Source organism: Castor canadensis, chromosome 6, assembly GCF_047511655.1.
Source record: "Castor canadensis chromosome 6, mCasCan1.hap1v2, whole genome shotgun sequence".
NCBI classification, from domain to species: domain Eukaryota; kingdom Metazoa; phylum Chordata; class Mammalia; order Rodentia; family Castoridae; genus Castor; species Castor canadensis.
In genome coordinates this window covers 80857218-80882281 of record NC_133391.1, presented here as the reverse complement: position 1 = coordinate 80882281, position 25064 = coordinate 80857218, and the positions used below count along the sequence as shown (strand labels likewise).

General features: G+C 37.2%; 1 protein-coding gene across 3 annotated transcripts; it reads right to left on the bottom strand.

Moving 5' to 3' along the window:
• Positions 1-386: 386 nt before the first annotated feature.
• Positions 387-25005, bottom strand: Nme5 (NME/NM23 family member 5). 3 transcript variants are annotated; one of them, XM_074075338.1, is made up of 6 exons: positions 24953-25005; positions 23981-24153; positions 10855-11060; positions 9950-10050; positions 7102-7194; positions 387-970 (listed from the first exon to the last, which is right to left on the bottom strand). In XM_074075338.1, the coding sequence occupies exons 2-6, from the start codon at positions 24107-24109 to the stop codon at positions 957-959; spliced, it is 543 nt and encodes a 180-aa protein (XP_073931439.1). In that variant the 5' UTR covers positions 24110-24153; positions 24953-25005; the 3' UTR covers positions 387-956. The 3 variants fall into 3 exon arrangements, with proteins under 3 accessions (XP_073931439.1, XP_020040825.2, XP_073931438.1); XM_020185236.2 differs by having other exon boundaries at positions 395-970; positions 7076-7194; XM_074075337.1 differs by lacking the exon at positions 387-970 and adding an exon at positions 5394-6959 and having other exon boundaries at positions 7076-7194.
• Between the last annotated feature and the right edge of the window lie 59 nt (positions 25006-25064).

Genomic DNA, 25064 nt, shown 5'->3' with positions numbered 1-25064 from the left:
AGACTAAAACAATAGAGGGCATGCCTAGCAAGCATGAAGCCCTGAGTTCAAACCCCAGTACCACCTCCCCAAAACAAAATAAATTAAAATATCTTTATGAACTGAGAATTTTACATTGTTTTTCAAACTAATACCTCACCATAAAAACATAATTAGGAAATCCTAACCTAAGGATTATTTGGTAGGGTGATCAATCGTTGACCAGAACTGAGGGGGGGGTCCCAGGCTGCAGGGCTTGTGGTAACAGTACCAGGAAAGTCCTAGGCCAACAAAGGTGAGTCATCATTCAATTATTTGGTCACCCTTAGAGGGCACTTATCAAGGAAATAATTATTTAGAATGGTTAGTTAAAACCATTCTTCTGGTTCTGACTATTCCCATTATACTAAACAGTTATTTATATAATTACAATTTAAAAAAAATAAGACAGGATCTCACTATGTAGCTTAGGCTGGCCTGAAGCTCATAATCCTCATGAGTGCTCGGTTTACAGGTGTGTACCACCACACCCAGTTTATAATTATACCTTTTTAACAGATTATCTGACAGGTACATTAATTATGCATCTAGATATGGGGTATATGCTTAAGAAAATTTATAACTAAATTTCCATGCCTTACTTCTCAAGCTTAAAAAAAAAATCTAGCAACATCTTGCATCAGTCTTGTATTACTTAATGTTACATTATTGTTAAAATCATATCCTAAACCTATATTTTACCTTCGAGAACATTATCTGTTGCATAGAACACAGTTGTTCCTTAAATATTTACTTTTAGAAGTCATTTATTTCTAATGTTGTTATTTAAACCCTTAGGAATGAGGCTTCTTTAAAAAGTAGATGCAGAATCTTTTGCAATAAGAGGCCATGAGTTGTTCTTTGGTGGACTTTATGACTCTTCTGCAATTGAACAGGGGTGGAGTTTAGGTTTATTGGGATTATTTCTCAGCAGCCAATCAGCTAGCCAAATCTATGGAAAAAAGAAAAAAAAAAAACTTAAGATAATAAACATTTAAATATTTCCTTTCAATATAAACTGTATCAAGTAGAAACTTAAACAGTTCTCAAAACCACTTTAAGAATAAGAAAATGGGCCAGACGCCAGTGGCTCACGCCTGTAATCTTAGCTACTCAGGAGGCAGAGATCAGGAGGATTGTGGTTCGAAGCCAGCCTGAGCAAATAGTTCCTTGAGACCCTATCTCAAAAAACTCTTCACAAAAATAGGGCTGGTGGAGTGGCTCAAGGTGAAGGCCCTGAGTTCAAGCCCCAGTACAAAAAAAAAAAAGAAGAACACAGAAACAGAACCAAGGGATGAAGGTGTGGCTCAAGTAGGGTAGAGCACCTGCAAGCTTGAAGCCTTGAGTTCAAACCCCAGTACCAACAACAAAAAAGTTTGCTACGAAGAAAATGGAACCAGTCTTGATGGCGCACAACTGTAATCCCAGCTACTTGGGAGGCTGAGGCAGGAGAATCATTGAGCCCAGAAGTTTGAGATGAGTCTGGGTAACATAACAAGATCTTGTCTAAATAAATAAATAAAAAATAATTAAGGAGGTTTAGATATAGGCTGAATATTAGATACATTAGGAAATAATTGCTAATAATTTAAAAATAGAAACACCATGATTTATGTTATGTAAAATTGTCAAACAGATCTAAAATGGAAAGGAAGAAGTCAAACTATCTCTGCTCAGAGATGGTATGATCCCATACAGAAAAAATTCCAAAGAATGCCAGGTTTATACCTATAATCCAGGCTATATGGGAAGTGTAAGTAAGAGGATCAAAAGTCCAGGTGGGCCCTGGCAAAAAATGAGAGTCTCTATCTAAAAACTAACTAAAGCAAGAAAGGTTGAGGTCATCACTTAAGTGACAGAATACCTGCCTAGCAAGCATGAGTCCCTGATTTCAAATCCCAGTACTACCACCAAAAAAAAAAAAAAAAGAAAGAAAGAGAAAAATTCCCAAAGAGGGCAGGCATGGTGGTACACACCTGTAATCCCAGCACTAGGCAGGCTGAGGCAGGAGGATCTGGAGTTTGAAGCCAGTATGGACTACATAGCAAAACCCAATCTCCAAAAAAAAACCCCAAAACCCAATAGGGCTAATGAGCAAATTTAACAAAGTTGTAGGTTGCAAGATTAACACATCAATGACAGTCTAAAAGGAAAATTAACAAGTCACTTCCAGCTGGGTATGGTGGTACACTTCTGTAATCCCAGCACTCAGGAAGCTGAAACAGGAAGATTGTTAGTTTGAGGCCAGCCTGAGCTATATAGTAAGACCCTGCCTCAAAAAAAAAAAAAAAATCCAAACAAACAAGAAAAAAGAAAGAAATCATTTCCATTTATAATAACATACACATACACAGATTTGTGTATACATATACACACACACTTAAGAATAAATTTAACCAAGGTAGTGAAAGAGTTATATACTGAAAACTCTAAAACATTTCTGAAAGAAAATTTAAAAGACCTAAATAAATAGAAAGACATCCTGTGTTTAGGATAGGATGACTTAATTCTGTTGTCAGTACTGCCCAAATCAATCTATAGGTTTAATGCAGTCCCTGTCAAATTTCCAACAGCCTTTTCTGCAAAAATGGAAATCCAATCCCAAATTCATATGAAATAGCAAGTGGCTCTTAGTAGCCAATCAATCATGAAAAAGAACAAAATTACCTGGGGACAGTAGCATACACATAAAGTCCAAACTGTTTGGGAGGCTGAGAAGGGAGGGTTTCTTGAGTCCAGGAGTTGGAGGCTAGGCTAGGTAACATCCTGTTCCTCCCAAAAAAGGGGAAAAAATGGGGGACTTGTGCTTCCCAATTTCCAAAATCTTCTACAAAGCATCTTCTGTAAAGCTACAGCAATCAACACAGTGTGGTACTGGTATAGGGATAGACATATAGACCAATAGAATTCAGAGTAAATTTTTTTTAAGTTTGAAAAACAAAACATGGAAGATTAGTTATAAATTTTTCAAAGCACATATTCATATCTGGATGCTTAAGTTTTACACAGTTCAGACAGTCTACTTAAGAAGGTATATTTATATGATTATTTGAATAACAAAAATAATCAGAAGTAGGGGGTAATTTTAATTAAAATTAAAATTTTAACTATTTCCAAAAACAAACCCATATATCTGTGGCCAATATTTTTCTCAGTACTGGGGATTGAATGCAGGGCCTTGAGTTTACTAAGCAAGTGTTCTACCACTTGAGCCAAGTTCAGTCCCAATTTATTTATTTTTACCTTTTTTTCTTTTGAGGTACTGGAGATTGAATTCAGGGCCTCATGCTTTCTGGGCAGGAGCTCTACTACTTGAGCCATGAGCCATGCACCCAATCCAAAACAATATGAGATCAATATATATTTTTTTCTTTTTTTTTTTTTGGCAGTACTGACGATTGAACTAAGATCCTTGTGCTTGTTATGCAGGCACTCTACCACTTGAGCCATGTTTCTCTCTCAATTTATTTTTGTCAAGGGTACCAAATTCAGTCATACAGAAGGAATAGTCTGTTTAACAAATGGCACAACTACACCCGCCTAGCAAGCACATGGCCATAAGTTCAAACCCCAGTACCATTGATCTTCCATATAATCCAGCAATACCATTCTTGGGGATATACCCAAAAGAATATGATACAGGTTACTCCAGAGGCACTTGCACACCCATGTTTATTACAGCACTATTCACAATAGCCAAGTTATGGAAACAGCCAAGATGCCCCACCACTGACGAATGGATTAAGAAAATGTGGTATTTATACACAATGGAATTTTATGCAGCCATGAAGAAGAACGAAATGTTATCATTTGCTGGTAAATGGATGGAATTGGAAAACATCATTCTGAGTGAGGTTAGCCTGACCCAAAAGACCAAAAATCATATGTTCTCCCTCATATGCGGACATTAGATCAAGAGCAAACACAACAAGGGAATTGGACCTCGATCACATGATAAAGCAAGAGCACACAAGGGAGGTATGAGGATAGGTAAGACACCTCAAAAACTAGATAGCATTTGTTGCCCTCAACGCAGAGAAACTAAAGCAGATACTTTAAAGCAAGCAACTGAGGCCAATAGGAGAAGGGGACCAGGAACTAGAGAAAAGGTTAGTTCAAGAAGAATTAACCTAGAAGGTAACACACATGCACAAGAAATCAATGCGAGTCAACTTCCTGTATAGCTATCCTTATCTCAACTAGCAAAAACCCTTGGTCCTTCCTATTATTGCTTATACTCTCTCTTCAACAAAATTAGAGATAAGGACAAAATAGTTTCTGCTGGGTAGTGAGGGGGTAGTGGGGGAGAGGAAGGGGGTGAGGGGGGAGTTAAGGGAGGGGGTGAGGGAAGGAGGGAGAAATGACCCAGACATTGTATGCATATGTGAATAAAATAAAAATAAAAATAAAAAATGGCAAAACTACACCCACCTAGCAAGCACATGGCCGTAAGTTGAAACCCCAGTACTACCAAAAAAAAAAGGCACAACTAGATTTTTTTCATGCAAAAGAGTGACATTAGATCCAGGCACTGGTAGCTTATGCCTATAATTCTAGCTACCTGGAAGGCTGAAATTGGGAGGATCATGGTTTGAAGCCAGCTTGGGCAAATAGTTTGAGAGACCCCCATCTCCAAAATTTAGCAGAGCAAAAAGGACTGGAGATGTCACTCGCACCTGCTTTGGAAGTATGGAGCTCTGAACCCCAGTCCCACCAAAAAAAAAAAAAAAGAACAAAATTGGGCCCCTACCTCATGCCATATAAAAAATTAACTCAAATTAGATCAGTGACCTAATTATAAAAGCTAAAATTAGGCTGGATGTGATGACTTAAGCCTAGCTACTCAGGAGGATTGAAGTTAGATCTATTACCAGCTCAGGCAAAAACTTTGGGAAACCCCATCTCAACCAATGGTTGGGCACAGTGATCCCTGCCTGTCATCTGAACTCTATCAGGAAGTGCAAATAGAAAGACCAGGTCCAGGCCAAACCTGGCATAAAGCAAGACCCTATCTTGAAAATAACCAACACAAAAAGGCTGGCGAAGTGGCTCCAGTGATAGAGTGCCTGTCTAGCAAGTATGAGGCCCTGAGGTCAATCCCTCAGTATGGCAAAAAAAAAAAAAAAAAAAGAATTAAAACTATTAAAATCTTAGAATACAACATAGGAGAAAATGAAATGTTCATGACCTTGGATTTGGCAATGGATTCTTAAATATAATACCAAAAGCACAAGAAACACAAGAAAATACTAGTTAAATTGAATTACATTAAAATTAAAAAAGTTTTGTATATCAAAGGATATTATTAAGAAAGTAAAAAGACAACCTACAGGAGAAAATATTTGTGAACCATGTATTTGATAATTTATGCAAAATATGAGTTATAACAACAAAATGACAAACAACCCAACTAAAAAATAGACAAAAACAGCCTGTTTTAATTTGGTTTGGATTTTTTGGTACTAGGGATTGAACCCAGGCCTTATACATGCTAGGCAAACAGTTAACCACTAAGCTATATCCCCAGACCCAGCCTGGTATCTTGCATGGCTATAATTCCAGTTCCTGAGAAGGCTGAGGAAAATATCAAGTTTGAACAATTTAGTAAGACCTTATCTTCTTTCTTTTTCTTTTTTTTTTAAATCTTTTTGTGACAGGATCTTGCTATATAACCCAGGCTAGCTTTGAAGTGGCAAATCTCCTGCCTTAGCTGCCCATGTGCTGGGATTATAGATGTGTAACAGCATGCCCAGCTTGAGAATGTCTTCAAAACAAACAAAACAGTTCAAACACCTGTTCTATCAAAAAGAAAAAAAGAAAACAACCAAACAAAGAATAAGCAAAGAACTTGAATTTGAAAAGAGATTTCCAGTAGAAACTCTCATACATTGCTGATAGGACTATAAAATGGTGCAGCCACTGTTTAGAAATGTTTTTGGTGGCTCCTTAAAAAGCTAAACGGAATTACCATATGACCCAGTAATTCCACTCTTCATACCCAAAATAATTAAAAACTGGGATTGAAACAAACATTTATACAACATTGTACACAATAGTCAAAAAGCAGAAACAATCCAACTATGTATCAATTTATGAATGGACACACAAAATACACTACATACACATAATTGAATTGAATATTATTGAGCTATAAAAAGGAATGTAATTCTGATGTATGCTACATGGATGAAACCAGAAAACATTATGCTAAAGTGAATTAAGCCAGACACGAAGGAACAAATACTGTATGTTTTCAATTATATGAAATATCTAGAACAGACAAATTTAAAGAGCCAGAAAGCAGCTGAGGTGACCACGAAGTGAAAGAATGAATTGCTTAATGGCTATAGAGTTTCTGTTTGGAACAATGAGAAAATTTTGGAAATAGACAACAGAATGGTTGTATTGTATAACATTGTGAATGTAATTAATGCCACTGAATTGTTCACTTAAAAATTTTTACAATAGCTAGTAAGCATGAGGCCCTGATTCAAATCCTAGTACCACCAAAAAAATATTACAAGCCAGGTGCCATTGGTTCACATCTGTAATCCTAGCTACTCAGGAGGCAGAGATCAGGAGGATCACGGTTCAAAGCCAGCCTGGGCAAATAATTTGCAAGATCCTATTTTGAAAAAACCCATCACATAAAAGGACTGGTGGACTGGCTCAAGGTACAGGTCCTGAGTTCAAACCCCAGTACTGCAAAAAAAAAACAAATTACAATAGCAAATTTTAAGTTATATATAAATTGTTATATATATTTGGCCACAATAAAACACAAACATAAGATTTTTCAGGTATATACAGAAATAGTGAAAACAATGTTAAAAAACATTTATTGCGGTACTGTTGTTAAAACTACAGATCAGGGGGCTGAGGATGTAGCTCAGTGGTAGCTCTTGCCTAGCATGCTCAAAGCCCTGGGTTTGATTCTATCACTGCAAAAATAAAAATAAACAACTCTCAATATGTTCACTGTTTCAAAACATGCAAAAATTTTAATATAAGAACTATAAATAGTATTCTTATATGTGAAAAAAAAAACATTTCTTACAAAAGGATCTGCTGGTTTTTGCTTACAAAGCTCTGTGAGTCCTTCAAGCAGAGTTGGTGTTACATATAAATTTAAATAGTCTTTAGCAGCTTGTCCAATTGGAATGGGCTCAACGATCACTGAAAATGCAAATACAGTCTCATTAAAGAAAACATAAATGATTAAATGATATACAGTCATTTAAAGGCTGCCTTAAAGAGTTTTTAACGCCATAAGAAATAACCATGTTTTCATGTTTTTTAAACTTCTATTAGTAAAAGTAGCAGCAGTAATTTATAGCCAATAAAATTCACACATCTTAAGGTGCTTAATGAATTTTGATAATGTGTACAATTGTGTAGCCACTACCATGCTCAAACTATAGAACACCAGTCACCACCAAGTGCCTCTTTAAGTTGATTCTCCTTACCCTTTCCCCTCGTCATCTAGTAATTAACTTTTTTTTCTTTTTTGGTGGTACTAGGGCTTGAACTCAGGGCCTAAACCTTGAGCCACTCCACAGCCCTTTTTTATGATGGGTTTTTTGAGATAGAGTCTCATGAACTATTTCCCTGGGCTGGCTTTGAACCAAGATCCTCCTGATCTCTGCCTCCTGAATAGCTAAGATTTCAGACATGAGCCACCAGTGCTCGACTGTAATTAGCTTCTGTGACTACAGTTTCCTAGAATTTTATATAAACCTGTCCCATTTTTAAAATTTTTATTTTATTTTTAATTTTTTGGGTGGGATCTCGCTTACAAAGCAGGCACTTGCTCTACTACTTGAGCCACACCTCCAGCCCATTTTGCTCTGGTTATTTCGGGGATGAGTCTTGAGAACTATTTGCCCTGGCTGGTCTCAAACCATGATCCTCCTGATCATAGACTCCCAAGTAGCTATAGGCATAAGCCACTGCCACCTGGCATCCCACTTTTTAAATATCTCCTCAAGTATTTATCATTTCTATGTGTTGGGAACCTTTGGATTCTTCTAATTATTTTTGAAATATATCAAAAATAGTTGCTGGGCATATCAGAAATAGTTGATGGCACATGCCTGTAATTCTAGAACCCCTGAGTCTGAGGCAGGAGGATCAAGAGTTCAAGCCCTATAATCCTAGTTACTCAGGAGGCATAAATCAGGAGGATCTCAGTTCGAAGTCAGCCTGGGAAAATAGTTTGAGAGGGCATACCTCAAAAATACCCAACACCAAAAAGGGCTGGCGGAGTGGCTCAAGTGGTAGAGTGCCTGCCTAGCAAACATGAGGTCCTCAGTGCAAGTCCCAGTACCACCACGACCAACAAAACAAAAGATCACAAACAAATGGCAGGTACAGATACAATATTGAATAATGCAGTTCTTACTCTCTTACAGATTAGTGAATATACATCTAAACTATCTTTCCATCTATATAATTTTATGACTACTCTTATATTTCAGATCTTTGTCTATTATATTGTACTTTTGAGACAGGCTCTTGGCAGGGTGTTGGTGGCCAACACCTGTAATACTTGCTACTTAGGAGGCAGAGATCAGGATCAGAGTTTGAAGCCAGCAGGGCAAATAGTTCAAGAGATCCTATCTCAAAAATACCCAATATAAAAAGGGCTGGCAAAACAACTCAAGTGGTAGAGTGCCTGCTAACAAGTACAAGGCTCTGAGTTCAAGCCACAGTACCGAAAAAAAAAAAAAAAAAAAAAAAAAAGACATGCTCTTGCTATGTAGCCCAGCCTGGTCTCAAATTTGAGATCCCTTTGACTCAGCCTCCTGAGTGCTGATTATAGGTGTGTGCTACCCCACTCAGCAGATTTTTAAATAAAGTATGTCAGACTTTGGAAAATTTTGACTTTTCAGCTCTGTTTAAACTCTAGGGAAGTGAACCAAACTTGCAATAAAATAAAATATGCAAAATAAAAAGAACACATTAATATACACTCATAGTAGGCTTTTTGAAGTTGATTATTTTTCTACTTTTGAAAAAGATGAGAAAGTGAAGTTGCTGGCCTCATGTGTTTACCAAATTTTCTTTCTGCCTTGAAAATATTACTGAAAATATAAGGTTGTGGATATAGCTTAGTGGTAGAGCACTTGCCTCACATTCCTGGACCCCATCCCCAATACTGGTGCCCCCCTAAATCACTAAAAAACAAACTCAAAATATAAGCACTTCAGTATGTCCACTTCCAAAAAATTACAATTTCAATGACAAGGTACAAACCAAAAAAGGGCCTACAATTATTAATTTCAGAATGATATGAAACTTTGTTAGGTACTAATAAATTATTAGAGGACATAGTAAATAAGAGATCCTTTTTTTCCCCTATGTACAACATCTTTAACTGAAGTGGTAAGGGTAACTAGAAAGAGTTACAACACAGAAGGAAAAGAGCAATCCTAAATATGTCTAATCTAAGAAAAAAGAAAAAAAATTTTAACTTTCCAATGATTACCTAGAGAGTGCAATTTAGTTGTAAGGGAACTGTTTGAGTTTTTGGATCATGGTTTCAAGATATTCTTCCTTCCTTTCTTCCTCTTTTTTTTTTTAATTGTGCTGGGTGGGGGTACATTGTGGCATGTACAAAAGATCTTACAATATATCAAACATATCATACTTGAATTCACCCCTTGCACCATTCTCTTTTATCCCTCCTCCCCCTCAAGTTTTTTGTTTTGGAGGTACTGGGGTTTGAACTTAGGGTTTTGTGCTTGGGCAGGTGCTCTACTGCTTAAGCCATGCTCCAGCCCTGACTTCAAGTTCTTGACTAAGTACAACTCAAAAGCATAGTAAAATATATTGGAGAAAATTCTATCTTCCATTCCAGACATACTTCCAAAATTAAAAAAAGATAAATAATTAGTAGATGCGGTTGAGAAATTAGTCATCTGTAACTCACCTTCAGGAAACATGAAACGAATTTCTCTTTCTGCTGCAGCAAAGTCGTTACTCCCATGAAGTGCATTCCTTAGGTCATCGGTGCCATAAAGTGCCCTTAGACTAAAAGCAAATTAGAGACACTGCCCATCCAATCTAATATCATCTTCCTTACTTTATATGAATGTATTATACTTAGGAATTTTATAATAAAATATTGCCACATCTCACATATGGAGGCTTCAATCTATTTTGAATTTAGGCTTATGTCAACCTATATGAGGGTCAAATACATTTAAATCTGCAAGAAGGATACACTGGAAAAATAGGAGTTCTCTAAGTAAAAAAGAGATGTCAGTTTATGAGAAGTGAAAAAGCAACGCGAAGTCAGAAGTGCAATAACTCAATGTCCTCTTGTTTTTAGACACTAGGGATAATGTTGAAAATTTAGGTTTCTGCTCCTGTATTACTATTATTATTATTATTATTATTTTGGAAGGACTGGGATTTGAACTCAGGGCTTTGTATTTGCAAAGTAAATAATATTCTTTTAAAATACCATCCTATCCAGGATTGAGGCCAGTCTTGGTTACACAGTAAGACCTTGTCTCCAAAAACAATGATAAAACACAAAACAAAAACCTCATTTTTCCCATGAAAAAAATCCTATTTCAGTGGCAATTTAATTCAAGAATCAGAAAAAGAACAAGGCCAGTCAACCATAAATCAGATGTTCTCTGAGACTTTTTTTCAGTATTTGATATTAAGGTATATACTGAAATGATTAAAATGTAAAATTGACTACCCTGAAAGACAAGTAGATTTAGGAAAGCTTCCAAATTATAAGGAAACTTTCATTGCAATGAAATCAGATTTTTTTTTTTCATTTTCACATGTAGTTTCAATCTCCCATCCCAAGAAAATTACCTGTCTGGGTGTGTCTCCTTAGCTACTAAACTATTACTTGGTCCCAAAAGTTCTTTCCAGTAAGAGATGGCATTATGTCTAGCTAATATCATAGCAATGAGTGGTCCAGAACTCATGTAAGCTGTTAAATTTGGGAAAAACATTTTCCCATACTGTTCCACATAAAAGTTACTACAGTGCTCAGGACTGAGTTGCAGTTTTCTTCTCTATAAGAAAAACAAAGTCAACAAAAGCATTTAAAGTGACAGTTCAATAAAACCTTATTAAGCCATTAATAACTCAAAATTAGACCAATCTGATTACAAATTTGAGACTTATCTTTGTATGTGAGGAAAATATGTGATAATTAAATGTATATTGAAATAAGATAATTAGAGGAATTATTTAATCTACTTAAGAAAATTATTCCAGTTTGGCACCCTTTCTCGTATATGGTTTGTTAATGACAAATTCACTGCACCTCCTTCTTAAAGTGACACTCCAATTATCAAGACTTTTTTTTTTTTTTGCATTCTTTTTTCTTTTATTCATACGTGCATATACAATGTTTGGGTCATTTCTCCCCCCTTCCCCCTGCCCCCTCCCTTCCCCCTGCTCCCTCCCACCCTCTCACTGCCAGGCAGAAACTATTTTGCCCTTATCTCTAATTTTGTTGAAGAGAGAGTATAAGCAATAATAGGAAAGACCAAGGGTTTTTTGCTAGTTGAGATAAGGATAGCTATACAGGGAGTTGACTTGCATTTCTTTCCTATGCATGTGTGTTACCTTCTAAATTAATTCTTCTTGAACTAACCTTTTCTCTAGTTCCTGGTTCCCTTCTCCTATTGGCCTCTGTCACTTTAAAGTATCTTCATTAGTTTCTCTACATTGAGAGCAACAAATGCTATCTAGTTTTTTGGGTGTCTTACCTATCCTCATACCTCCCTTGTGTGCTCTCGTTTTTATCATGTTCTCAAAGTCCAATCCCCTTGTTGTGTTTGCCCTTGATCTAATGTCCGCATATGAGGGAGAACATACGATTTTTGGTCTTTTGGGTCAGGCTAACCTCACTCAGAATGATGTTCTCCAGTTCCATCCATTTACCTGTGAATGATAACACTTCATTCTTCTTCATGGCTGCATAAAATTCTATTGTGTATAAATACCACATTTTCTTAATCCATTCGTCAGTAGTGAGGCATCTTGGCTGTTTCCATAACTTGGCTATTGTGAATAGTGCTGCAATAAACATGGGTGTGCAAGTGCCTCTGGAGTAACCTGTGTCATATTCTTTTGGGTATATCCCCAAGAGTGGTATTGCAAGATCATATGATAGATCAATGTTTAGATTTTTAAGAAGCCTCCAAATTTTTTTCCAGAGTAGTTGTATTAGTTTGCATTCCCACCAGCAGTGTAAAAGAGTTCCTCCCCCCCTCCCCACCCCCATCCTCACCAACACCTGTTGTTGGTGGTGTTGCTAATGATGGCTATTCTAACAGGGGTGAGGTGGAATCTTAGTGTGTTTTTAATTTGCATTTCCTTTATTGCTAGAGATGGTGAGCATTTTTTCATGGTTTTTTTTTTTTTTTTTTTGCTATTTGAATTTCTTCTTTTAAGAAAGTTCTGTTTAGTTCACTTGCCCATTTCTTTATTGATTCATTAATTTTGGGAGAATTTAGTTTTTTGAGTTCCCTATATATTCTGGTTATCAGTCCTTTGTCTGATGTGTAAGCTGGCAAATATTTTCTCCCACTCTGTGGGTGTTCTCTCCAGTTTAGAGACCATTTCTTTTGTTGAGCAGAAGCTTTTTAGTTTTATGAAGTCCCATTTATCTATACTATCTCTTAGTTGCTGAGCTGCTGGCATTCCATTGAGAAAGTCTTTGCCTATACCTATTAGTTCCAAAGTATTTCCTACTCTTTCCTGTACTGAACTTTAGAGTTTGGGGTCTGATATTTATTAAGACTTTGTTAATGAGCATTTCATATACATTAAAAAAGCAAAACTGGACTTTAGAATATTCCAAATTCATCTTTCCATATCTACTTGCGTTATTTTTCTATTCATTGTGAAATTTTCCTACATTATTTTGGGAGCTGGTGTCATTATAGTACTTAAAAATAACATACAAGGGATTTTGGTGTGGCTCAAGTGGTAGAGTACCTGCCTAGCAAGCAGGAGACCTTGAGTTCAAACCCCAGTAGTACCACCAAAACAAAACAAAATAAAAAACGATTTAAAAAAATGTAGTATAATGAACAGTAAGAAAATTTTCACTTAACATGGATATTCTTTTTTTTTTGTCCAGTACTGGAGTTTGAACTCAGGGTCTACACTTTGTTGAGCCACTCTATCAGCACTTTTTTATGAAGGGTTTTTGAGATAGGGTCTCATGAACTATTTATCCAGGCTGGTTTCAAACTGCGATCCTCCTGATCTCTGCCTATTGGGTAGCTAGGATTACAGGGGTGAGCCACCAGCGCCCAGCTGAACCTGGGTATTCTTTATTCTGGTTCTGCCATAAATGTGTTGATTTGCTACTGTAGTCTTAAGGAAAATTAGTGGCATATGTTTCTCCATTTGAAAGAATATGAAACATTTTGGACAATAAATGTTATTTTTCGCAAATGAGAATCTATAAGAATGAAGTATTAAACAACTCCAATATGAAAGTATCTTGATTTCACTAAAAGTAACCATTCTGAGTGTTTTACAAAAATCATCTAGCTGACAGAGTGGCTCAAGTGGTAGGCTGCCTGCCTAGCAAGTATGAGGCCCTAAATTCAAACCCCAGTACAACCAAAATCATCATCTAGCCAGGTACTGGTGGCTTACGCTATTATCCTAGCTACCCAGGAGGTAGAGAGCAGGAGGATCATGGTTTGAAGCCATCCCTGATCAGTAGTTCACAAGACCCTATCTCAAAAAAACCTATCACAAAAAAGTGGCTCAAGTGGTAAGAGCACCTGCCGAGCAAGCATGAGGCCCTGAGTTCAAACCCCAGTGCTGCCAAAAAATAAATAAACAAATAAATAATCATATAACCAGGTATGATCATGCCTGTAATTCCAGCTCTCAGTAGACTGATGCAGGAGAATCACAAGTTCCAGACCAAAATGCTAAATGTTTTGGCCATAATATCCCAATGACAATAAAAAATGATCCTCACTCTAAAAAATCATTAAAATGGTACTTATTTTTAGGTATAAGAAGTGTCATGACCCAATGACTGTAGTTTATTTTCAAGATGGATAGCCATAGAGCTAGGTACAATTATTTTGAATTGACAAAAGCAAAATATGTAAGTTTTGAAAATTAGTCAAAACAAAAATCTACTTATACTTTACTTTTGTGACTTCTGAAAGTCTCTTCTATTATTCAGAATCACAGGCCAAGTTAGATGCTTGTGGCTCACTTCTGTAATCCTAGTTACTCAGGAGGCAGAGATCAGGATTGCAGTTCAAAGCCAGCCTGGACAGATGGCTCAAGAAGCCTTATTTTGAAAAAAACTAGCACAAAACCGGGGTTGGCTTAGTTGCTCAATTGGTGGATGTCTACATAGCAAGCTTGAAGCCCTGAGTTCAAAACTCAATACTGCCAAAAAAAAAGTGGAACCAAGGGTCAGAGAGCCAATAATTTTATAGTAATGAATCTGAAAAGGGCAATTCTGAAGTCTTTATATACACTTAAATAGTCCATTTTTAAATGCTTGAGTTGCCATATGTGTGTATGTGTGTGTATGTGTATGGCAACTCAAACTTTATATATTCAGCTATGCATATGCAAGATGTAATTTTATAATTATTATAATATATATGTACATATGCATATATAATATGCAACATTCTCCCAAACTATGTGAAAAAAAAAAAAAGTTACAGGCTAGCCTGGACTACATGGTAGGACTCTGTCTTAAAAAAAAGAAAGAAAGAAAGAAAGAAATCTATTACTAATGCTTCTCAATCCCAACAAAAGGTCAATCAGGTCCTGGTGTCAGTGGCTCATGCTTATAATCCTAGCTACTCAGGAGGAAGAGATCAAGAGGATCAAGGTTTAAAATCAGCCCAGGCAAATAACTGGCAAGACCCTATCTTAAAAAAATACATCACAAAAAAAGGGCTGGTGGAGTAGCTCAAGTTGTAGGACCTGAGTTTGCCAGTATTGCAAAAAAAAAAAAAATTAATTAATCAGGAGGGGAAGGACTAAAAATAGACATCAAAGAAAAACTTCTGGCTGGAATAAAGGATGAGACATGAAGATAATTCACTAATCAAAGTGTAAAAATCTCACTGACCTTATTTATTTATTTATTTATTTATTTATTTATTTGAGGTACTGGGGGTTGAATTCAGAGTTTCACCTTTGCTAGGCATATGCTTTACTCTACCACTCCAGCTTCGCTCCCAGCCCTTTTTGCTCTGTTTGGAAACAGGGTATCACTTTTTATTTAGGCTGACCTGGATGGTAAGCCTCCTCTTTTAGGCTTCCTGGCATTGCTGGGATGACATGGATGTACCACCACACCCATATTTTGCCCACTGAGATGGGGGTCTCCCAAACGTTTTTGCCTAGCTGGCCTGGAACCATGACCCTTCCAATCTTAGCCTCCCAAGAAGCTAGGTATGAGCCACTAGCACCCAGCTTTTTGTTTGTTTGCTATGTAGCCCAGGTTGGCCTTGAACTTGTAATCCTCTTGCTCCAGCCTCTTGAGTGCCAAGATCACTCTGTGATTTTTAACTTAAATTTATGTGTGTATGCGTGCGTGTGTGTGTGTGTGTGTGTAGCTGGAGATCAAACCTAAGGTCTTGGACATGCTAGCTAGGCAAGTACTCTATCACTAAGCTATACCCCAGTCCTATCTTTATTTTGTGATCTCATGCTTTTTGGCAGTACTAGTGTTTGAACTCAGGGCCTCACACTTGCTAGGCACTCACTTGAGCCACTCTGTGAGCCACCTATCTTTTTTTACTTACCTGTTTATTATTTTTGGCAGTACTGGGGTTTGAACTAAGGGGCTCATGCCGGCAGGTGTTCTACTACTTGAGCTACTCCACCAGCCCTACTTTTGAGATAGGTCTTGCTTTATGCTTGGGTCGGCTTGGATCACAATCCTCCTATTTGTGCTTCCCTGTGTAGGTGGAATGACAGGCTTATGCACCTAGCCATTGGTTTGAGATAGAGGTCTCATTAACTTTTTTGTCTGGGCTGGCCTCGAACCATGATCCTTCTGATATCTGCCTCTAGAGTAATTAGGATTAAAGGCATGAGCCACCTTGCCAGCATTTTTTTTTGCAACACTGAGGTTTGAACTTGGGGCCTTCATGCTTATTAGGCAGGCACTCTTACTACTTGAGCCACAATGCCAACCCTTTTTTGTGATGTTTTTTTTTTTTGAGACAGGGTCTCTCGAACTATTTACTCAGGGCTGGCTTCCAACATGATCTTCTTGATCTTTGCCTCCTGAGTAGCTAGGGTTACAAGCATGAGCCACCAGTGCCCAGTTACTTTCAACTTCTATGAGATCAACTTTTTTAGATACCACATGAGTGAGATCGTGTGGTACTTTTGCCTGTATTTTTTTTTTTTTTGGCAGTACTGAGGTTTGAACTCAGGACCTTGTGCTTGTTAGGCCGTGCTCTACCACTTGAGTCACACCCCCAGCTCTGGGTACCTGTCTTATTTTGCAAAATGAAACAATCTCTAGTTCCATCAAATGACAGGATTTTATTCTTTTTTGTTAAAAGCTGAACAATATTTCATCTTTATCCATTCATCAGTTGATGGACACTTAGGTTGTTTCCTTTTTTTTTTATTGTTTCCATTTCTTGGCTATTGTGAATAGTGCTGCAAAAAAATATAGGAGTGCAGATGTCTTTTCAAAAAACACTAATTTCATTTCTTTTGGACCTATACCCAGTATGGAGATTGCTGGATCAAATGGTAGTTCTAGTTTTAATTTTTGGAGAGATCTCCATACTGTATTCCATAATGGTTGTACTAATTTACATTCCTACCAATAATGTTCAAGGGTGCCCTTTTTTTCACACCCTTGCCAACACTTGTTATCTTTTGTCTTTTTGTTAATAGTCATTCTTACTGGAGAGAGGGATATCTCATTATGGTTTTGAGCTACATGTCCCTGAATACTAGTGAGGTGGAGCATTTTTTCACATATCTCTTGGCCATTTATATGTCTTTATTTTATTTATATATTTATTTTGAGAAATGTCTATTTAGACCTATTGCCCATTTTAAAATCAGATTATTTGTAGGGGGGTTGTTATAGAGTTTTTGGGTTCCATAAGGAAATCAATATTCTGGATATTCACCAGATGTACAGTTTGCAAATATTTTCTCCCATTCTATAGATTGTTGTTTCACAATTATTCATTAAATAGAGGCTTTTTAGTTTGGTATAATCCCATTTGTCTATTTTTGCTGTTGTTTCCTGTGCTTTTTGGTATTGTCCAAAAAATATTTGCCGATTCCAATGTTGTGAAAAAAATGTCTATGATTGAAGCAGAATTCCATCTTTCTAAAATAGGTTAGATTTAAGTACAGTATGATTCCTTCCTTCCTCCCTCCCTCCCTCCTTTCCTTCCTTTATTTTTGCGGTACTGGGGTTTGAACCCAGGGCCTACACCTAGAGCCCTTCCACCAGTCCTTTTTTTGTGAGGGGGTTTCTGAGATAGGATCTCTCAAGTTATTTGCCCAGGCTGGCTTTGAACCGAGTTCCTCCTGATCTCTGCCTTCTGAGAAGCTAGGATTACAGGCATGAGCCACAGGCACCCAGCTTTGACTTACTTCTTAGAGCTTCCCTTCTGACACTGTCTCCTTAGGTTTCAGAAACTTGGTAAAATTGGTAGACTTAGAGCTAGGAATCTAAACTGTGTAGAGGAAAATATTTAGGAACAGGCTTAACTAGGTAGCTCAGCACTACTATGAGCAGGCCCTGCTGGACAAGCATAGTATTTTCACCAGTAAAGGACCAGTTGCTAGGGGAAAAGTACTGACATTTGTTTTCATATTGAAATTCATATTAGTCAAGAAGTAAAAGATATGTGAGAAGTTATGAGTACTTAATAAAGCATAATTCTTGATTCTATTATTTAAAATTAAGACATGACAGTATTTATGATTCTTATGCATATTGGTGTTTTATGGTTTGTTTTTTTCCAATACTGAGGATTACTGAACCCAGGGCCTTATACCTGCTAGGCAGGTGCTTTATCACTTGAACCCTTTTTGCTTTGGTTATCTTTGAAATAGGATCTTGCTCTATGCCTGAGCTGGCCTGGACCATGATCTTCCAATTTGTGCTTTCCCACACACTGAGATGACAGAAGCATGCCACCAGGCCCAGCCATTGGTTGAGATGGGGATCGTGTGAACTTCTTTGTCCAGAGATCCTCCCGATTTTTGCCTCCAAGTGGCTAGGATTACAGGCTTGAGCCACCATATCCACTTTTTTGGGCATTCTAAGCAAGTACTCTAACACCGTGGTACAGCCTGGTCCTTTTCATATATTTTTAAATATCAAGTTTTCTTAGGCAAATATGTCCAAAACACTAAATTATCATTTTAGAATCTACCTTATATTTATATATTAAAATGCCTTAATTGATGTTCATCAGAATACCTTCCTCAAAGCACTAATGGTTTATATCTTGTGTGTCTTTTAATTAAGTTGTCATTTTCAAGATATTTTAGAGAAAAAATTATTAATTACTCACCTATAAATTCTTTTCCACTTCTGTTATAATGTAGCAATTTATCATCTAGACATAGATGATTGCAACTCACAAGGTTAAGGGTCTGACTATAGGTTTTCCATCTCCTTATTGACAACTGAGACAGTTAATCCTTTGATCTATACCTTTTGACTAGTTTTAGCCTTAGAAAGAAGGTCTTCCTTCTCTTGAACTTATTTCATGAATTTTCCTTTTTCTTCATTTAATCCTTATTTAAGATTATAGTTAACAATATCACTTTGGAGAGCTCTATATGACCCAGTATCAAGTAATTTAGATTTATTGGAGTTTTTGGTTTTTGTTTTGAGACAGGTCTCATTATGGAGCCTAGGCTGGCCTTGAATTCACAATCCTCACAAAGCCTCAACCTCCTGAGTGCTGGGATTATAGACCTGCACTACCATTCCCAGCTTGGTACTTTTCAAATATGTGTTCTCTTCAGATTCAATGTGTTTAAAACATTTTTGAAGTTGCAGTTTTCTTCTCTTTGAGATGCTGGTTTATTTGAAAAGGTTTGATTATTTACTTCATTTTCTACATTAAGATGTCTTACCATAGCCTGGCACTGGGGGCTCATGCCTGTAGTCCTAGCTACTTGGGAGGCTAAGATCAGGAGAACTGTTGTTTGAGACCAGTCTGCACAAATAGTTCTCAAGACCCCATCTATAAAATAACCAGAGTAAAATGGACTGAAGGTATGGCCAACCTGTATAGCACTTGCTTTGTAAACAAGAAGCCTGAGTTTGAACCCCAGTCTTACCAAAAAAAAAAAGATGTCTTACCACACTACAACAGGAATTAAGTGAAGATCTTATTTCCCTTAATCTTTCTCTAGGTGTTGTACTCACAGGTTGTTTTTGTGAACTATTTATAAGGGGTGTTGGTAGATTTTTGGTTTACCTCCCAGGTCTAATGTTTAGAGACAGCTGCACGTAGTGGCACACGCTTACAATCCTAACAGGAGGATCCCAAGTTTGAGGCCAATCTGGGCTACATCGTACCTTCTTCATTCTGCAGATATGCTAGCTGATGCATCAGAATGTTACTTTTTTTTGCTTTTTCTTTCTTTTTTCTTTGGTATACTGGGGTTTGAATTACTTGCTAGGCAGTGTTCTACCACTTGAGCCATGCTGCCAGCATTTTTGATAACTTTTTTACTTTTTCTTTTTAGCATAATTTTTAAAATTAAGGGTTAATATTTAACTAAAGTTGATACTAAATCAGTGATTCCACTGATAACTTTAAAATTAAATCAGATGAAATTTTTGAAATTAGGTTGACAAAAATAAGCAGTGAAATCAAATACTATCAGAAACAAATTCTTAGTGTGAAACAAAGCAAAGACTGCCATCTACTGAAACGATTTATCATTTTTCAGAAGGTTTTCCCTAGATGGGACAAGAAAATTTCAAGTTCAATGGACTCACAACTACAATTTTTATGAATATAAAGTATGAAAGAACAGATATTGTGTGATTTCATTTATATTAAATAACTGTCACAGTCCAATTTCTAGAGACAGAAACAGAATAGTGGTTACAGGGATAAGGGGAAGAGGGAAACAGAATTGTTTTTAATGAGGACATAGCTTCAGTTTGACATGAAAAAGTTCTAGAGATGGATAGGGTGATAGTTGCACAACAGTGTGAATTTATTTAATGTATTTAATGAGACTGAATTATACCTTTAAAAGTATTTAACATTGCAAATTTTGTTATTTATATTTTGCCACAATTAAAGCAAAAAAAAAAAAAATGTAGCTGCAGTAGTAGCAGCAGCATGCAATAAGCCATGGCTACCTTTGGTCTGAAATTCATTGCTGACTAGGGAAACTGTTACATACATTTACACTAATTTTAAGTTTATAATTAACACTTGCTACTTAATTATTAAGTTTGTTATTAATTCTTTTTAAAATATGACCTTATAAAAACTTAAGCCAGGTGCTGGGCACCAGTGACTCATACCTACTCAGGAGGCAGAGATCAGGAAGATCACAGTTAGAAGCCAGCCTGGGCAAATAGTCCATGAGACCCTATCTCAAAAAAACCCATCACAAAAAAAGGCTGGTGGAGTAGCTCAAGGTGTAGGGCCTGAGTTCAAGCTCCAATACCACAAACAAACAAACAAATACAATTAGTTGCTCATTACAGTGTTAGGTTTGACAAGGTTTATTTATAAACAATCTCCCAGTAAACAATAGTTTTTAATCTTTTGCTAACACAAGCATTGTTATCTGTAAAAAATAACCTACATATATGTCATTTGATATTAATACAAAGACTTCTATAAGAGGGATTTCCAGAAGTAGGACTGCTGGATCAAATGATAAATGTATCTATAACATTGGTAGATAATTGCCAGCTTCCCTTCTATAAGGGGTGTGACATGCACTATTTTCAGTTTTTTTAAAAAAATATTCTTAGCCAGGTGCTGGTGGCTAATTCCTTCAATCCTAGCTACTTGGGAGGCTGAGATCAGGAGGCTCAAGGTTTAAGGCCAGCCCAGGCAAATAGTTCATTCGATGCCATCTAGAAAATAACCAGAGCAAAATGGATTGGAGGTGTGGTTTATTACTTACAATTATAAGGAATTTTGACAAATACATAAGTTACTACCACCTCAGTAACATGCAGAACAAATTTTTTGCAGTAATGTGGGTTGAACTCAGGGCCTCACACTTGCTAGGCAGGTACTTTACCAGTTGAACCACACCTCCCAACACTTTCATTTACTTATTTACTTGTTTTGTTTTTGTGATGGGGTTTCAATATATAGCCTAGGCTGGCCTCAATCTCAGGATTCTTTTACCTCAACTTCAATAGTGCTGGGATTATACCTATGTATCAACTCTTTTTCTATGACTTTCCATTTGTTCTGCCTATTTTTCTACTTTCATCTTTCTTTTTCTTTCTTTCTTTCTTTCTTTTTTTTCCCCACTGTACTGGGGCTTGAACTCAAGGCCTCAAGATTGCTAGGCAAAACTGGGCTCTAGTGACTCACACCTGTAATCCTGGCAACTCAAGAAGGATCATGTGATCAGGAGGATCATGGTTGAAAGCCAGCCTGGCCAAACAGTTCAAGAAAAAACCCTTCATAAAAAATGGCTGGTAGAGTGGCTCAAGCTGTAGGCCCTGTGTTCAAGCCCCAGTACTGCAAAAAATATATATATATATAGGAAGGAAGGAGGAAAGGAGGGAGGGAGGAAAGAGAGAGAGAGAGAGAGAGAAAAGAAAAAGATTGCTAGGCAAGCACTCTACCTGAACTAACCTAACTCCTCCATTAATTTTTTTAAAAAAAGTTATCTCAGATTTTTTTTTTTTTTTTCACTGTATGGGGGTTTGAACTTAGGGTCTACACCTTGAGCCATTCTATCAGCCCTTTCTGTGATGGGTTTTTTTTGAAACAGCGTCTCTCAAACTTTTTTTTAGGCTGGCTTCGAACCACAGTCCTCCTGATCTCTGCCTCCTGAATAGCTAAGATTACAGATGCTTGGCTCAGAATTTTTTGTATTTTAGGAGAGATTAGCCCTGCATCTATGAACTACAAATCTTTTTCCCAAGTTTGTCATTTATCCTTTGCTTATGTTATTTATTGATTATGCAGAAACTTTTTATGTTTATTATATAATCTTACCAATCTTTTATGGTTCTTAGACTTTAAGTCATAGTAAAAAAAGGCTTTTTTTTTTTTTTTTTGCAGCACTGGGGTTTGAACTCAGGGCCTACTCCACCAGCCCTGTTTCGTATTGGGTTTTTTCGAGATAGGGTCTCACCTACTATTTATTTGTCTAGACATCTTTGAACCACAATCCTACTGATCTCTGCCTTCTGAGTAGCTAGGACTACAGGTGTGAGCCACCAGTACCTGCGTTATTCTATTCTATGGGTAAAAAGAAATCTATCCATCATTTCTTCTAGAAATTACATGATTTTTTTTTAACTCAGAGCCTCATGGAATCTATATGTACTCTATCACTACATTATACCCCCAGTGCTATCTCCCTATGTGATTTAATTTTTAAATATTTAGATATCAGTTTCTTTTGGAAGAATTAGGTCAAGTGGGAGAGTGCTTGCCTAGCAATTGACAAAGCCCTGAAGGGTTTTTTTGTTTTTGTGTTTTTAGTGGCTACCTAGTTTTCCTAACTGTATTTATTTAAAATTTGTGTTTAGCTGAATCTTTTTATTTGTTTGGCAGTACTAGGGTTTGAACTCAGGACCTCATACTCACTAGGAAGGTGCTCTACCACTTGAGCCACTTTGGCAGCCTAAATCTTTTAATTAGCTGGTGGAGTGACTCAAGCAGTACAGTACCTGCCTAGCAAGTATGAGGCCCTAAGTTCAAACCCCAGTGCCTCCAAAAAACCAACAACATCAAAAAAAACAACAACTAAATCTTTTAATTATATTAAATATTTCCTTGCACTTTCTTGTACCATCCCTTTTGACTCCATCTATCCTTGGATGGTCAACTGAAATCACATATTTTTCCTGATGACTGAAGTTTTTCCTTTTATTTTTAGTCACTGTATAAATATAACAGAATGAAAGGTAGAAATTAAAATAAGGATAGTACAAAAAAAGGAAAATTAAAAATATTCAATTCTATTGATAATCTTAATCCTTTTTATTTTTTTGAGGCAAGTTCTCACTATGTAGCCCAGGCTGGCCTCAAAAGATATCCTGCAGCCTCAGTCACCCAAGTGCTGGGATTACAGGCTTACTCCACCATCTCTGGCTTTTAACCTTTTTTGCTTTATTTTTCAGGTAGGCTGTCATGTTTTTACCCGCTGGCCTAGAACTGTAGTTCTCCCAATCTCTGTCTCTGGAGTAGATGGGATAATAGTCAAGAGCCACCAAGACAGACAGCTTGTACACTTTTTATATTCATTTTCAAGTCTCTAGAATGGCAATGTTAATCAACTGCAGAGCAAATATAAGGCTTAAAATATAAATATTTATAATAACTAAAAGTCTTTAGACAAGTAAATAAATTGTGCATGAAAGTATCACACAGAAGTTAGAAAGGACAAGATATTCGGATGTAATGATTTGCAGTGCTATCTAAGGGAATTTGTAAAGGGATCAAGGGGAGCAAGTACCTCTTTTATGGGAAAATGATTGTGAATGCATAGAAAACTCCTGGAAGAACAGAAATTGGTAAGTGGTTGCCTCTCTCTAGACTGGGACTTGGGGTGGGAGAAGACAGGGGAAGGAAAAGATTTCTCATATTCATTCTATATCCTTTTGAAGTGTGAAAAACTATAACATATGACTTTTATATTTAGAAAAATCTAAATTTAAGGCTAAATGGGTGAGCACATTTCCATAAACATTAAAAAAGAGGGGGTACAGATAAACAGATAAAAAGGCATAATCATGCCCAGAAGTTACCTGAACAATGGCGAATCCAGATCTGAGAATAATATCTTGTATCTCCTCCTCTTTGTCAACAATATCTGGTTTGATAATGGCCAGAGTTTTTTCTACATATATCTGCGGTGGGGGCATTTTCATCTCCATTCTGGCTTTTTCAGGTACAATTTAAGTTTCTTATCAAGCATCAACTGCAATGATATGCACCCCCCCACCCCCATCCCAAATTCAATGTAATTGTGATTAAGAATAGCAGTATTATTAATTTATGAAGGTAAAAACTGTTGGATGTTTTTCTACAAGTAATGCCTTAATAATACAATTTTAGGGCTGAGATAGAGAACCCGCCTAGCAAGCAAGAGACCTTCTGTTTCCCCCAAAGTCCCCCTTGGCCCAAGCAAGAGGCCTTTCTCTTCCCCCAAAGTTCCCCTTGGCCCAAAAAAGTAGCAACTTTTTTTTTTTTTTTAGTACAGGAGTTTAAACTTAGGGTCTCATGCCTGGTAGGCAAGGGCTCTAGCACTTGAGCCACTCTGCCAGCCCTTTTTTGGGTTGGGTATTTTTGAGATAGGGTATCCCTTTTTTACAGGGCTGGCCTTAAACCGTGATCCTCGTGATACCTGCCTCCAGAATAGTTAGGATACAAGAGTGTCACCGGCTCTCAGCAATAATGCGATTTTTTACAGTGCCCAAGCCATACTTGCTTTCACCAAGGCAGGGAGGATCAAGGAATTAAGAAGACTAGGGGAGATTCAAAGGCCCAGGACTTAAGCAGACAGCATGGGGGATGGGGGAAAGTGCACTGTGGGACTTAGGGAATAAGCCTGTTCTGCAACATTGCGCACCACTCCAGTGGCAGGGGAGCGACCTTAGCCAGCTGCCATAGTGAAGAGACCCCACCCTGAAGGGATCACACTTCGTATAGTTAGGCCAGAATGGAAGGCAGGGTCTCTAGGTCCTTTTTGGCACTCTTCAGATCTTCTGAGCACTCACCTGTGTGCCTGCCGCTCAAGTGTGATCACAAGCTGTTGCTAGGAGACCTGAAGTTTGTTTCCCTATGGTGGCTGCACAGGGCCAATCCTAGTAAGGTTTTTTTTCACAACTG